Here is a 15,133-nt window from a genome sequence, read left to right on the forward strand (position 1 = left end):
CGGCATAGGGACCATTGTCGGCTCGGCGGTGTTCAACATCCTCTTCGTCATTGGAATGTGCGCGCTCTTTTCCAGAGAGGTTTTGAACCTGACCTGGTGGCCCCTTTTCAGGGACGTCTCCTTCTACATCCTGGGCCTAATAATGCTCATTTCTTTTTTCCTGGATAATTCCATCACCTGGTGGGAAAGCCTGTTGCTGTTGTCAGTGTATATCACCTACGTGACGTTCATGAAGTTCAACGTCCAAGTTGAAGAGTTGGTGAAGAAGAAACTCCACCGCAACAAGGTGGTGAAGGTGACGGCAGCGGCCACTGAAGCAAAGGTTGGTTTGTTTATAATCTCATTTTCAGTTGATGTACAGGTGAGATCCCATCCTGGTCGCCAAAATTTGTAGTGAAGAGACAACGCAGGAGACTTCAGGTAAGAGAAAGGCACTGTCTTTATGAGAGCCAGCTGCGTAACGGACACTCCCCAGCTGACCAGGAAGCTAACTGACTAAAACAGAATGTAAGAGATACTATAGCAACTGTGGAATACATGGGAGAGAATGTGGGGATGTGGTAGGGAAAGGAAAGAAGGGCTAACATAATAAAGTAAAATTCAACAATTACACGTGGATCACAATATATATTTGCAAATATATTCTTAAGTGAAATTTATAGAAAGCACTGTCATAAGCGATACGTTTTTTATAGCCAAAAATATTTGTCTCATATTTATCAAATTAAACCAAAGATTTGGTCTGGTGTGCTGAGGACCACGTGTTGCTCGATTGTTTGTGCAGGACGTCGTTTCTTTTCCTGCTCATTTAAAACATATTTATATGAATTTTCTGATAAGAGAGGTAACTGGACTGTTAGTTTACAGATTTGAATTTGCTTTGCCTGTACCACGGGGCACACATTTTGTGTTACCCCGCTAGGAATAAAAAAATCTTTAGCATGCTGCTTTTGCAAAGTTCGTGAAATTATGAACCTCCGGAAATAAAGCGAGATGAGTGCCTTTATTTATTGTTGAAAGAAAAGTAATGATTCAGCAAATCAAAGATGCCCATCTGTCACTGTCTATCATTGTTTGCGTTATGTAGAGGAGCAACTGACTTTGTTTTATGCACTTCATGTTTTGCAAGAATGTTCAGGAATGAACAGCGACACTTACTATCTGTATCTACAACACAAAACCATTGAACGTTTCTTTATCTTCCATAGATTGCATCTCAATACGTGCACAGTCATTTTATTATGACACATATCACGCAAGCGGCAGCATTCTCCAATGGCGCGCAGTTGTGTTTATGTTGCATAACTTTAGAAGTGGGAGGTACTGTACAAAGCTGAGAGGTAAACCAGACAAAATCAAAGTATATGGTAACTAACGCATAGACCTTTTAGAAGAAGAATAGCCATTGAGGGTGCCTTGTTTGAACGAGTTAAACATTTTGACTATCTCAGGATAAGGTTTTCCGAAACCCAGTACTGGGATGCACAATTGGAAAAGTGTCAATCTGCATTTAGTCGAAAATGATACCAATGATATTTGGTGGCCTGGAATGGATAAGCAGAGTGAGAGATTTTTACGCAATTATATGCCTTGCATGTGCAGTGACAAACCCATAAAGTGTCAGAAACACCCACAGTGCCTGTGACATCTCTTGACAGGGTTTAAGAGAAGGTTGGTATTAATATTTGTGGTCCATTTGAGCACCTTGGTCCCAAAAGTAGATTTGCTCTGGTGTTGGTTGACTATTTTTCAAAGTGGCCAGAGGTTGCTTTTTTTAAGGATATTAAGACTATAAATGTAATTGCTTTTTGTGAAGATATATTGAGGAGAGAAGGGTGCCCAGAAGTAATAGTATCAGACAATGGACCACAACTTGTGAGTGAGGTGTTTGGGTAGTTCTTAAGAAAGAGGTGATTAAGCCTTAGAAGGCTTCTGTATACAATCCATATGACAATAGTTGAGAAATGTATTCATGTGTTAAGTTTATGCATCCAATTAGCAGTAAAGAAGGGTTAAATTGGAAGAAGCATGTTAGGAATATGTTGTGGAGTCATAAGACAACTCCGCATTCTGTGACCAAGGAGACTCTATTCTTCCTAACAAAAGGAAGGGTGGCACGGATTGCAGTTGTTCCAGCTAGGATGGATAGGACATTGTGCAAGAGGTTAGATAAGCAGATTGGTGTAGACAGAGTAAAGAAATATCAAGATTTATATGCGTACAAACATAATGAAGGGTTAAAGAAGAATATGTCCGTAAATGTAGAGTGGGTGAGAGTGCGCATAGGGGGAGGTGTTGTGAAGGGTTATTCCAAATTGTCATGTCTTAAGAAAGTTTTCAAGGTACGTGGCAATGTGGTGGATGGTAAATGGTAGAATGTAAGGAAAGTGACCAAATGTCGTCACTATGAATCTGAGATGTGAAAAAGGTGTAGAAGGTCTTTTCAGACGAGGTGTGTGGAAGTCAGCAATGATATTGAAGTAAATATGAGCAGTGATGTTAAGTTAGAGACTCATATCAGAAGGAGACTGAAGAAAGTGGATGATTATGTATGTTCATAAGTTGTTTTACATATTTTCATGGAATTTTTGTCAGTTTTTGTATATACTGCCAAAAAAATGTATGTTGTAAATAGAGGGTTTTGATTATTTTTGTGAAATAATTTATGGTCAATTTTTGTATAGTTTATTCTTTTATTGTGAGAAAAGGATGTCTTATATAGTAGAATAGTAAGGGGTTCATAGGTCATGTCATGGCATTCTGATGTGGTAATCATGACTCTGGTTCTGGAAGGTTGGGAGACAGTTGGAGCAGTGCCTGCCTGGGATTGGTTGAATATACATCTGGTTCTCAATAAATAAGTTAATCAACTTTTGCCATCTATGTATTCCCAAAACCTATCACTAACCGTGTCACTTTAACATCTCTTAACCCATTCGATGCTCATGACGGAACGGTTCCGTCATGAGCATCGGTCGAGCTGTGCTCATGACGGAACCGTTCCGTCATGACAACGCCCGTTTTCATTAGGGCCCAGCACCGGCGGTAAAGCGGGGCAGCACGGATGAGGTTAAAATAATGCTTGCTCCGTAAATGTTAATGGTGTTTTAATCAAAAGACACACAAATGATGGACGGAATGCAGAACAAATCAAACATTCACCCCCAGTCAAGAGATCTGGGTAAAATCCATTGGTCTTTTGCTCACCATGCCACCCCAGTTTAGACCCAGAAAATCAGTATTGATCCTGCTCCTCATGAGAACAGCCCAGCCCGAACTGTCAAGCCAGATCCTCCCTGGACCAGAAACAAGCATCTTGGGACCGGTTTTGGGGTATCAACAATAAACTGTGTCTGGTTAACCTTATAGCTAGTTTTAATCATTGTTTAGTCAGCACCTCACTCCCTTCACCACACACTACGCTCACATCGGGTTCTGAAAAACATCCCTGAGATCCTCCCTCGCAGCGAGAGGGTTGTGGCCCGCATCAGGACTAGGTTTGTGACGCGAGGAGGTATCCCTATAATGAAGCATGACATCTCTGGTGTGTGAGGGAAACCGTCCTTAAAAGGGACTTCCCCCTCCTCCTAGCATAGTTGTTCTCACCCATATACTCGCCTTGTGTGACCCCGGACCTGAGGGCTCAATGTTAGATCTACCTTTAACATACACTGCACCGTGCCCATGGGGGTACCTTGGGCCTACATGAGGAGTGCCTTACATGTAGAAAAGGGAACATTAGTGCCTGGCAAGTGGGTGCACTTGCGAGGTCAACCTGGCAATTTAACAGTGAGTACACACACACTATAGTGGTAGGTCTGAGACACATTTACCTAGCTACTGATGTGGGGGCACAACTAGTGCTGCAGGCTCACTAGCAGCATTTGAATTACAGGCCTTAGCACACTCAGTGCATTTTACTAGGGATTTACCAGTAAATCAAATATGCCAATCATGGATAACCAATCATAATAATAATTTACACAGGGAGCACTTGCACTTTGACACCAATCAGCAGTGGTAAAGTGCCCAAATCATCTAAACCAGAAAAAATAAAATCCAGCACACAGTCAAAAATGCAGGAGGTAGAGGCAACAAGTCAGGGTAAACCACGGCAAGGAAGCCAAGTCTAACAAGTGGTCAGGAAAAATAGGTCCTTGATGTTTTACTTCTCTTGCAGTAAAATAGATGTTTTCCAAAGTGCTCTGCTGCTCACGGGAGCTATCTCCGTGCTAAATCAAATATATGAAATAAATTATGTTCTGGTATTCTGAAGCTCTAGCTCCCTTCCAGGCACCAGACACTCTAGACGTAAGAGGATTAATGTGTACATTTTGATAAACCACATTACAGGATTAAAGATGTCCAATAATGTTTTGTGTCCCTTTTTAAGGCGATATTTTCCAAAAGGTAATCCTGAAATTAACAAGAAAGGAACAAAATCAGAAAAGCATTAAAACAAATGATGTAACGCAGTGTCTCAGAGGACCAGGAAACAGAACAGCTCCTCAAGAGCAGGACACTGAAGCATGCTAAAATATGTTTTTTCTACTATGAGTACGTTTGGAGGTGGTCATATGGAACATTGATTTTTTAATTCTGACTTCACCCACTAAAATGATCTACATTGATGGTAATAGGTGGCAAAATGTAGTGCCATATGTATCACAGACATCCTTGGACCTGCATGTGGCAAACGCTAGAATGCATCTGACCACGCAAGACTGCCATGAATATAGTGAGCGGGTGGGGCACTTGCTGGCGATACGGGCAAGACAAAAGAATGAAAGTGGAGATATCCTCTAGATTAAAAATCACAAGGGATTAGTACTGTCCGGCCCTACTGAAATACGAGAAGAATTCCCCAATTTCTATGAAAAACTATATAAAAAGAAGGGTGGAAAAAAAAAGTGGAAAAAAAATTACAAATAAAATGACCACGCACTGATGATGAATGCAGTGGTTCCTTGGTAAATCACAGACTTGGAAGTATGGATTAGTAAAACACCAACTGTTTCAAATCATAATACCAACTCTGCAAGCTGCTCTTTCAGAAGGAGAAATACGCTTGCCTTTCCAATGGCAAGTACATTTTTACTAATTGAGCCAAGGAAAAGGCAGCGGTAGATTTTTAGGCAAAGAATGATATGGGCTGTGAGAAAAGAATAAATGTGACATAATGGCCATAACAAGGAATGATGTAATTGAGCAGTTTAAAATAAAGAAATGCTGTATCAGAACTAGATGCATAAAAATATGGCCTCTGTCTTTGAAAGAAAGTGAAATTGTTGAATGAAAATATACTTAGTTTTTTTGGGCTCTCTTAAAATATTGGAAAGAAAAGCATAAACTGAAAACATTGAAAAGATAAAATTGAAAACGAATTATCATCTGCTAATGGAGCTCAAGTGGAATTTCCATCCACTATATCCACATTACATCTTATACACATTTGTAGAAGAATTCATGGGCACTAGTACAAACAGTGCATAGAGGCAAAGAGAAGGTTTTAGGATTAATAACTCATTATTCAGAGAAGCATCTCAGACTTAGCATTATTTTGTGAAGACATTGTTACTGCTCTTGTCCTAACGAGTGAAACTGAAATGTAAGATGCAGCGCAAAGAGCCCTAGGGTAGTGTACGTCAAACTGAGTGGGTCAAGATGAGAGGCATAAAAAAAAGTTACTAACCTCTAAAGGAACACCGTTCCTTTCTAGAAGCAAAAGACCGTACTCTCAATCCGAGTCTGCCAGATCAAACTAATAAAAGATGGTATCTAATCATTATTGTAACTAAACTACCCATGTCTTAGAAGTTGACAATAGGTTGTTATGCTTTAAGCATACATCCATGCATTCTTTCATGCTGCACATACATAGAATGTCTTTTGTATATAAATTATAGTAAAGCTTTACCTATCACCGCTCACTCCTCAGTCCTAGAAGATAAGTAGATATATGTGCAAAGATTAGTTTCAGCAGTGACTTTAATGCCATGTAACCTCATTAACATGGCAAGTAAAAGCAAACAAGTTTGCATGAATGTGAGATTTATTGGCTCTGTCAATGTTTTTTCAGACATGTACAGTAGTGCGAGCTGCTGTGTAACATAAGCTTAAAGTAAAGAAAAGTGCGCTATGACGCGGTCAGCATTGATCGCATCATATTGCTTTTTTTCTTTAAGCCATGTTGCAAAGCAGATTTTGGACTAAAGTAAAAGAAACAAGCATTGGCAATGCCAATAGGTCTCGCTTTTGGGAACTTTAGCCATGTAACAGTTAATGTTGTTGCAGTAAGGATATTGTGCTGGATAACTAAACACTTATAAGGTCTCAAAGGCGAGACCTATTGGCTATGCCAATGCTTGTTGATACATACCACCATCCAGTTTTAAAGTCTTCTTAGAGTTTCTCATTGCTCAAATGGGTTCAATTACTGTTATCTATAAATGTTTCCCTCATGTTCATTGCTTGAGTTTTCCTCGCAAAAAAGTGTCCCTCATAGTTGTTGAAATGTCAATTATAATGACACTTTAAATATGAAAATATCACACATAGCAATCTGAAACCTTGGCAGCTATGGGTATCAAAAACAAATACTCACAGCATGTACATCAGGCTGGGGTACAAAGGCATGCAGCAAGGTTACAAAGGCATACAGCAGGAGTACAAAGCAAGTACTAACCGGCTCTTTTGCGTCTGCGTCTGTGTTGCAAGTCCCTCCAGAACAGCTCCTGATAGCACTGGTTCTTCTTAAGCAACAAGGAGCTGAGCAGTGAGGAACTCAGTGGCTGCAGATCAGGACCCATTGTGCTGCTCTGCCCAGGTCTAGCTCAAAATAAGACTGGCGTATATTGTCCGGAGGCGGACGCCGACTCTCACATTGGCTGGTAGAAGGTTAGTGCTGATGACTTCACTGAGAGGGTCGTGCGTCACCGTGCGGATTGAGCCTGCCCCCCCCCCCCCCCAAACCCCGGAAGTGGGAGGAGCAAAGGAAGTCTAGAAACTGCGTGTTGAAAACTGAGGAGCTTCCTCTCGGGTGCACGCACATCTCACTCCACATTAAGTTGCCGGTAGAAAGGCCTGGTGCAACAGATGAGAGCTCCAGGGGTTGATAACTGCCTAAAATGGGCGCACATGAAATTCCGCTCATTAACAAAGACCCAGCGGGAGGGATGGATTAGTGTCAACAGAAGAGGCAGCGGCGCATACAGTTGCAAACTGCTGCACATACAGAGGGAGGGAGCGAGCACGCAGAGAAATCCGTGGTTGGGTATCAGAGTGGAAAAGGCGAGGGGGAAATTAGGGCAGCGCAGCGGGAGATGAGCGGAAGAGAAGCTGAGTGCATCCTGGACAGTGAGAGGCAGCGTAGAGGTGAGGCGAGTCCAGGTTGGGAGGAAAGGCAGGCTTGAAGAGGCACCAGCAGGGAGACAGTGAGATGAAACAAAAAGCAGACGTAATTAAAGAGCAAAAGATGGGAATGAAAGCGCACAGATGAGGGAAGAGCCGACTGCTAAAAGTGTAACAGCTGCTGTTTTCAGGAGAGAGAGCCATGCAAGAGGGAATGACTAATGCAGCTGTTTTCAAGCACAACCGTGTTTGTGGCACCATCCGCCTTGCGGGAGAGAGCAACAGCTAATTAGCATGCGCGCCGCTGCTCGCTCCCACAAGGTGGATGCCGCCACAAGCACAAGTGTGTGCTTGAAAATGAGCAGAGAGATGGATAAAGGCCCTCCTAATCAGCGCATGTGTGCTGCATAGGCGAGACCTAAAAAGGCTAAGACACTGCCAGCGTTGACCACTTCATAGCCCTTTTTAAAAATCACATGCACAACAGATCTTCTGCTGTGCAATATGTTGAAAAAAAGCGAGAGGAAGCAAGCCACATGAGGGAGGTGTGATAGCAGGGCGGGAGGGATCAGCAGCAATGGATAGCAGGAAGAGAAGAGGGGGTGGAAGCAACACAGGAGAGGCAGGGGGAGAAGGTTGGGAGAGGCAACAACCAGAGAGGGAAAGCCTTACAAGGGAGGTGTGGGGAGGGGCAGAGAGCAGCAATAATAGACAACAGAGGGAGGGGGAAGCAACCTGAAGGAGGATGTGCAGTGGAGGAGGGAGGGAGCACCAACAAGGAACAGTGGGAGGAGGGGGGGGGCAAGCAACACAAAGGAGGTTGTGGGGAAGGAGGGAGGATGTAGCAACACAACAGACAGTGGGAGGCGGGTGGGGGGACAGGCAACGCGAGGGAGGGGCAGGAAGGGAGACAGACTGCAGACACTTGTACTCCTTTAGAGTGTGTGAAAAAGTGCAAAATAGTACCTCCAGGAGTGCGCGGCCAGTGGAAGGACACTCAGATTTCGGATCTCAAATCAGTAGTCTGTTCTCTTCATGCTTCACGTCCTTCGTTGTGTGGGCAGCTAAAAAAACACTTTAATTCGCCACAAAACGTCGCATCAGCAGATACTGTAAACTAAGCCATATAGTCCTGCCAGTAACATATGTAGTGTTGCGTAGTGGCTGCCAAAAACACAAAGCTTTTAAATTATTCAAACTTAATATACCATAATGTCTGGAATGTGCTGCAAATGATAATGGGAATAGCCTGTCATTTTAACTTCCTCTACACAGAATTAATTATTGCAGTGAAGTGTCAGGGGCACTGTGCTTGAATAAGCAAGTGGCATTTCCTTGTTTAAATACAGTTTTTTCAAAAACATGCCAGTCTACGTTGCAGAGCAGGTGCCAACACAGACTATAACAAGCACAGAAAAAGTCGTTTAAATAATATTTAAGGGCCATGACCCACGTGCAAACCTACCCAGTTATTAATACATGGTCTTCAGGTTCACCCTTGTGTACTGAGCGATTTTCTTCCCTTGTTACTTTCTGGCCCAAATATCTTTTGAAATAATTGCGTGTTTCTGTGCACATTACATCTTTTAGAAGGTTGTTGCATGTTTTTGTTAAAGGGTTTCTTCACCACGTGTATATGTGACTTCGTCTAGGGAAAATGTCGTAACCTACAAACGCCTGATTGAAAATGCCTGTCACAAAGCCAGGAACATCAAAGGTACGTGGGAGTTTTAAAAAAAAGAAACAGTCTATGTGACTCATCTGTAGGACTTTGTGTGTCATTTTGAAATTGGCACATGGCACCCTGCCACAATTATGGTGGAACACCCTATCCGTCTATTTCCAGTCAGGAGGAATGTCACGTTTCTGACAGTAGCGCCCCCTCTGGCACTGCTGGGTCCACTCTGCATTAACAGCCTGACGGAGTTGGGGTTTGGTGTAGGTACATCACACTGTTTGCCCTATTTAGAGCACATGGTCTGATGTATTTATTCCAGTTCAGGACCTCCATAAAAACCTACAAGAGTGTCAGTTTCAAACAAGCTCCTGCTTTGGGGGAGAGGGTGGGGTACCCCTCTCATCAGAAGGAAGAGTTGATTCAGGAAGTGTGTGTTGGAAGGGGATAGGCTATGTTTGTTCCTAGTCCGCCCCCTTTCGATTGACGCTTTCTGATTGAATTTCACAAAGCTCATTCATTTCAAATTTTCAAAGATCCTCTGTCCAAGACAAGCATTGCAGAAGGAAAGAGCTCTGTGTCTGAGTTGCAGCACAAAAACAGGAACTGTTTAGATATTTTTTGAGCCTAATAAAAATCCAAACAGTGTCTAACTCTTTGCTAGGCACATAAACACATCTGGGGTCTGAGCGTTGACAAATTGAACAGTCCTGGGTGATGTGGCTTGCATGGGTGCCACCACGGTTTTAGTTAGAATTCCTTGCACAGGTCAAACATTGATCAAAAAGGAATGTAACCACATTTCTGTAATGGAAAGTTCTGCAATTTGTGGGGCATTGTAGATCTTGCACAACCCAGTGTTCCCACACTTCTATATATAAAAACAGTACTTCATATGGGTAGATGGACCTATCATAACTGACACAAACAGGCTAAATCTGTGATTGTGTGGAATCAATATATTATCAACATGGTCACAATTTTCACATATTCCAGGCACATGAAATAGGGCCATTCACACAGGAGGTTCCATTTTTATCCGGTGAAGTGAAGAAACATTGGATGATAGGACTTTTGTAGTTTGCCTGCAATTCTGATATGTTGGGTCATAGAAAAGAAAGGGAATCATTATGAAGTGTTTACCCACACTTGACATTTGCAGGAGGTTTTAGGCAGCAAGATGGGTTGGGATTCATGCAAGCCATATCAAGGTGGATTCCACTATGTCTCTATTTTCAGAAATGTGAGGGGGGTTGTAGGTTTATTCTGACATGCGTTTACTGTGCCACAGGACCCACTCCTTCCTTGCACTCCTTTATATTTTCATTTAATTATCACTCCATTCTTTCAATTGTTGTTTGCAAATTTATTTTCATTTCCAAACGTTGCTTATTAGCGAGTTTTTCATTCTTCACTTGTCATTTTTTGCATTTCATTTCACAAGATTATTTAGACCCAATGCATTTCAAGCGTAAAGCCCTTTCTCAGGGGATTTCTTTTATCTGAAAACATTATACATCCTGATAAGTACACAGTAAATCATATCCACATATAGTATATAACAAATAGTAATTAATTACCAAAACATTGCTATTCATGTATTATCCATGCATATTTGATGTTTTTCGGTATGTATATCTCTAGTGTATCACGATTGTGCTCGGTATCTATTGTAGAGAAACTAGTATTTACACAATGTCGTTTGTATGAACGAGGTTTCTGTTACACCTTATAACCCATTATTAAGATATGTGCACGCATTTCGTACTGACCTTGAAAGATTAGCTTTTTCTTTCAGGCTGTAAATGAAGAAAAATGATACCGTAAATCACTATCGTCTCGATCAGTATCAAATTAACTGATTTTAGATATATAGGAGTCGTGTCCTTACCCGATGATGGTGTACTTGTCATCTCCTCGCTAACTCGGCGTGTGTCGCTCTATCCCTACGCGCTGTCTTCCTGGTTCTATGGTATTCTCCCGATCACGTGACTACGTCAGTTGCGTGCTTTGTTTACTTAAAAAAATTATGTGTAGAAATTGTGTTGGTGCGTTTCTACGGGTATGGGTGCTTTTCTCGCATGTGCTCAACATTGTGATACAAATGTATACCCTCCGGATATACATTATTACCAGATATACATTGTGTACAACACCTTATGACATTTATGCAGTTATCATGAATATAACATATCAAAACGGTCCATCAATCGTTACTGATACTGTCCTTTGAATGTCTATATCAGAATTTTACAGGAAATAATTTAAATCCATCCGCTCATTGAGACCCTTTGGCTGTATGGTACACAGATAATTTATCCAAAATACTTCCCTTCTTAGTAAATAGTTATTATTGTCTCTTCCTGAAAGGGTTGTCACAATTTCCAAAATACAAAATTTCAGCTGACTTACATTGTGGTTTGCTTGATTGAAATGGACTGCCACCGTTGATTTTTGGTTTTTGAGTCTGATATTACTTTTGTGCTCAATAATCCGCGTTTTTCTTTTTCTTTGAGTTTTACCCACATAGGATAGGCCACATGGGCACCGTAGCATGTATATTACATTACTTGAATCACATGTGCCTGATACTTTCAGTTTTATTGGCGTTCCTTTAGTTGGGTGATTGATGATGTTACTTCTGATAATGGCTGAACAATTGCCACAATTGTAACATGGTACTGTACCAGTGTATTTTGCTTGTTCTTGCGTGTTGGATTGCTTGAGTAGTTCCTTCAAGTTCCTTGTTCTCTCATACGCAAAAATTGGTGGTTTATTGAATATTCCCTTGAAGTCTTCTTCTAGGGCCAACAATGGCCAATGATTTCTGATCGTTCTCTTGATTTTCGCACTCCCTGTTGAAAATTTAGAAACGAATACGCTTCTTTGTTCTTCTTGTTTGTTTACGGGTATCAGTAAATGGTGACGTTGTAATTTGTCTGCTCTCTCAGCTGCTGATTCCAAAATGGGTTCCGGATATCCTCTCTTTTTAAATTTTTGTAGTGTCTCAATTTTGTGTTTGGTGTATAGTTCATTAGTAGACGCTATGCGTTTTATTCTGAGTAATTGGGAGAATGGTAAATGGTGTTTAAGCGGAACCTGGTGAAAACTGTTATAATGTAGTAGAATGTTCCTGTCTGTGCTTTTTGTAAAAACACTGGTTGTAATTTTTCCTTCTTTGTTGGTTAGTAACACGTCTAAAAATGATAATTCATTTTTACTCAGGGTAAATGTGAATTGAATCCTCTCATTTATTGAGTTCAAATTGAGTAAAGCTTTTCTTAAACTCTCTTCAGTATCTCTCCACAGAACAAATATATCGTCTATAAACCTTTTGTACACAATTAAATTTCTTGTCCAGTTCTCATTCTCCAGTATGTTGTCTGTTTCAAATCTGTGCATGAATATATTTGGCACAGGAAACGCATGTCAGAATATTGCTATAACTAACCCTGACAGCTCAGCAGGGTAGCCTACCTATGCACCACAGACAAATGTGAAAGACGATCACTAATTACAAAATAACATCAAACAACGAGTGCGTTACCACACTCCAAACATTTGGGGTTTGTAGGTTCCCATACGTGCCAACCAAAGTCAGGGGCAAAATATTGCAGACACTCCCTATAACATCTTCCCTCATCAAAAATATTCCTTGATGTATATTTTGTGGACCCAACTCAAACTCATGGAACACCCACTCGAAAGTGCTGAGGGAATGCAGATGTGGGTCAGTCTTTGACAAGGTTATGCTCCTGTGTGAGGAACAATGAAGAATGCTGTAATATTATGGGGGGAAAATGCAGCAATCTGGCAAAGGGGTTGTACAGTGCATTGTGCCGGCTAGGAAATCAGGCCAAGGGCAATCTGACACTCTTCAATAGAAACATTAATATGAGTAGATGTTGAAGATACATGGTTGTGGAGATCTCCATGCAGCCCAAAAGGTGATACATGTGGCCAAACAACTGGTTGTCTAATCTGGGTTTCCCTTTTAGTTGCTTTCCAAATATCTGATATGCTCTGATAATTTTGTTGTCAACTTTTTGCAGCAAATGCTGCTCCGGTGCTGTATAATTCTCACTTTGATAGATCTTGTGGTCATTCCAATGTATCTTTTGTCACATGGGCAGGTGATCATATAGACACAATGTTTTGAATTACAGATAGTATGTGTCTTTTTGACCCAGGTGTGTGTAGCATCCAGTCTGATCTCCTTGGTGGCTACTGTGAAGGGGCAGTTTGTGAAAGATCCCCACAGGAAATGACCCCTGACTGGCGGAACGGCCCATAATTACCACAAACTATAGTAATTTTCTTTGGGTCTCCTAAGTTTTGGGGCGCCAGACATATATGGGCTTTCTATGGGTTCAGGGACCCCAAAGGCAATAAACTGGGTACTGTGTATTTTGGTAATTTGGAAAGCAACTTCAAGAGAAATGCCGGTTTATGCTACCGGTCTTTTGGTCACTGGAATTACCTTGGGCTGTATGGAAATATACATTGACCATATATTTTATACATCAACACAACCTAAAGTTTCTCTCGCTGGTTCCAGATCTCTCTCACCCTGACTGACTAGTCGTACATTATGCTGAACAAGGCGTTTGTCAGATTTTTTGAATTTTTTCCAAAACATAGAAATTCCCTCCAGTCTCCCTTTGCAGCAACATATCTCTGCCAAGGCTTGGTCCCCACATTTGTACTTCTGGATCTCTTAAGTGTGGCGTTACAAACCATGTATGGAATTTATTTGAGAGCAGAAGGGCCACATAAAATAAACAGGGTTCAGTGCATTTTGGACATTTAGCAAGAAAGCGCAAACAAAATTCTGATTTAGGCAACATGTCGTTTGGTTACTGATATCGCCCCTGGCCTGTATGTAATTATCAGAAAAAATGTTGTTTTATCTGCACACTCCCTAATCTAGTACTGATATACTGTTCATACAATGTTTGTACACTGTTTGTGTGCTGCTTGGTTATTAGGCAGCCAGCCCAAAATAACAATCAACCTCTGGTGGAAAATTCCACTAGTTTACCAAGCGCACTCCTATATGTTTAAAGTATAACCAATGTAAACAATTGATAACCTGTAATGTTTCAATTTATCACTCAAAGAGAAAATTCAAAGAAAAAATTATTTTTCAAGACGTAACTTTATATGATCTTTTGCATGTAAATCTTGTTCATTTCAACATATTCATTTTGAAATCAATACACAATCTGAAAATTAACAAGTTAATGTCACCAGAATACAAATTTGTTATAATGACTCTGATGTTGAAAAACTTTTTGATGACGGTGAAAACATAGTTGAGAAATAGGCCCAATGCATTTCGGGGGGTTCCCTTCTTCAGGGGCACTGCAAGAATGAGACAATGTATCAATAATTCGTATTAACATTTCCTTTTGTTTAAGAAGAACTTCAACTGACATTTCATTAAATAGTTTGCGAAGGCAGTTCATAAAAAACAATGACATCTAATTTAAACAATTGATTACATGAATGCTGTAAACATCGGACATTTTATCCAGGTCAAAAAATAGAAAGAAAAGAGAGGTATGAACTAAACTGGAGAAAACTTCTCTACCGCTATCAGTGTATGTTGCGTTACAATGTATATTTACAAAAGTGAGAGAGCAACAGGGGATGAACTCGATATTAATGGTAAGAATGTGCCACCATACTGCGTATATTTTTAAGGCAGAATAGTAACGAATGTACTCACATCTCAACTACTCGATGTCATTCGGAAGAATTCCAGAGCTCAAACATGTAAAGTTGTTAGATATCAATCTCTCAGCTGAGAACGGAAACAACAAGATATATCTATATCAAAACCCTGACATCAATTTGTTCAGAAGCCTAATAGAGAATCTATTCCTCTAAGTATCCACTTACTTGATACTAAGTAGCTGTGACTGTAAGAAGTAGAGCTAAATGGGGAGACAATATTCACTCGTGCGTGAGCACTGAAGCCATCTGTGCTCAAGCGTGCACCAACAACTGCGGGGAATGCTTCTTGGTATTTCACTATCTATGATGCAAAAAAGCAAGGGTACATTAGAAAGTTCCTTTCCTATCAGAAAAAAGATCTTCTGGGAG

The 15,133-nt window shown here is 40.9% G+C and overlaps 1 protein-coding gene across 1 annotated transcript in view; it reads left to right on the forward strand.

The window, feature by feature from the left end:
- The first annotated feature begins 6 nt into the window (after positions 1-6).
- The window catches only part of LOC147666316 (sodium/potassium/calcium exchanger 2-like), a 680,903-nt gene continuing 665,776 nt past the window's right edge, over positions 7-15,133 (forward strand). Inside the window, exon 1 of the mRNA XM_086949140.1 lies at positions 7-322. Within this exon, the coding sequence (XP_086805266.1) occupies positions 56-322 (267 nt within the window). The 5' untranslated portion in view covers positions 7-55. The remainder of the gene's footprint in view (positions 323-15,133) is intronic.

The sequence above is a fragment of the Lissotriton vulgaris genome, unplaced genomic scaffold (assembly GCF_964263255.1).
Source record: "Lissotriton vulgaris unplaced genomic scaffold, aLisVul1.2 SCAFFOLD_1243, whole genome shotgun sequence".
In the NCBI taxonomy this organism is placed as follows: domain Eukaryota; kingdom Metazoa; phylum Chordata; class Amphibia; order Caudata; family Salamandridae; genus Lissotriton; species Lissotriton vulgaris.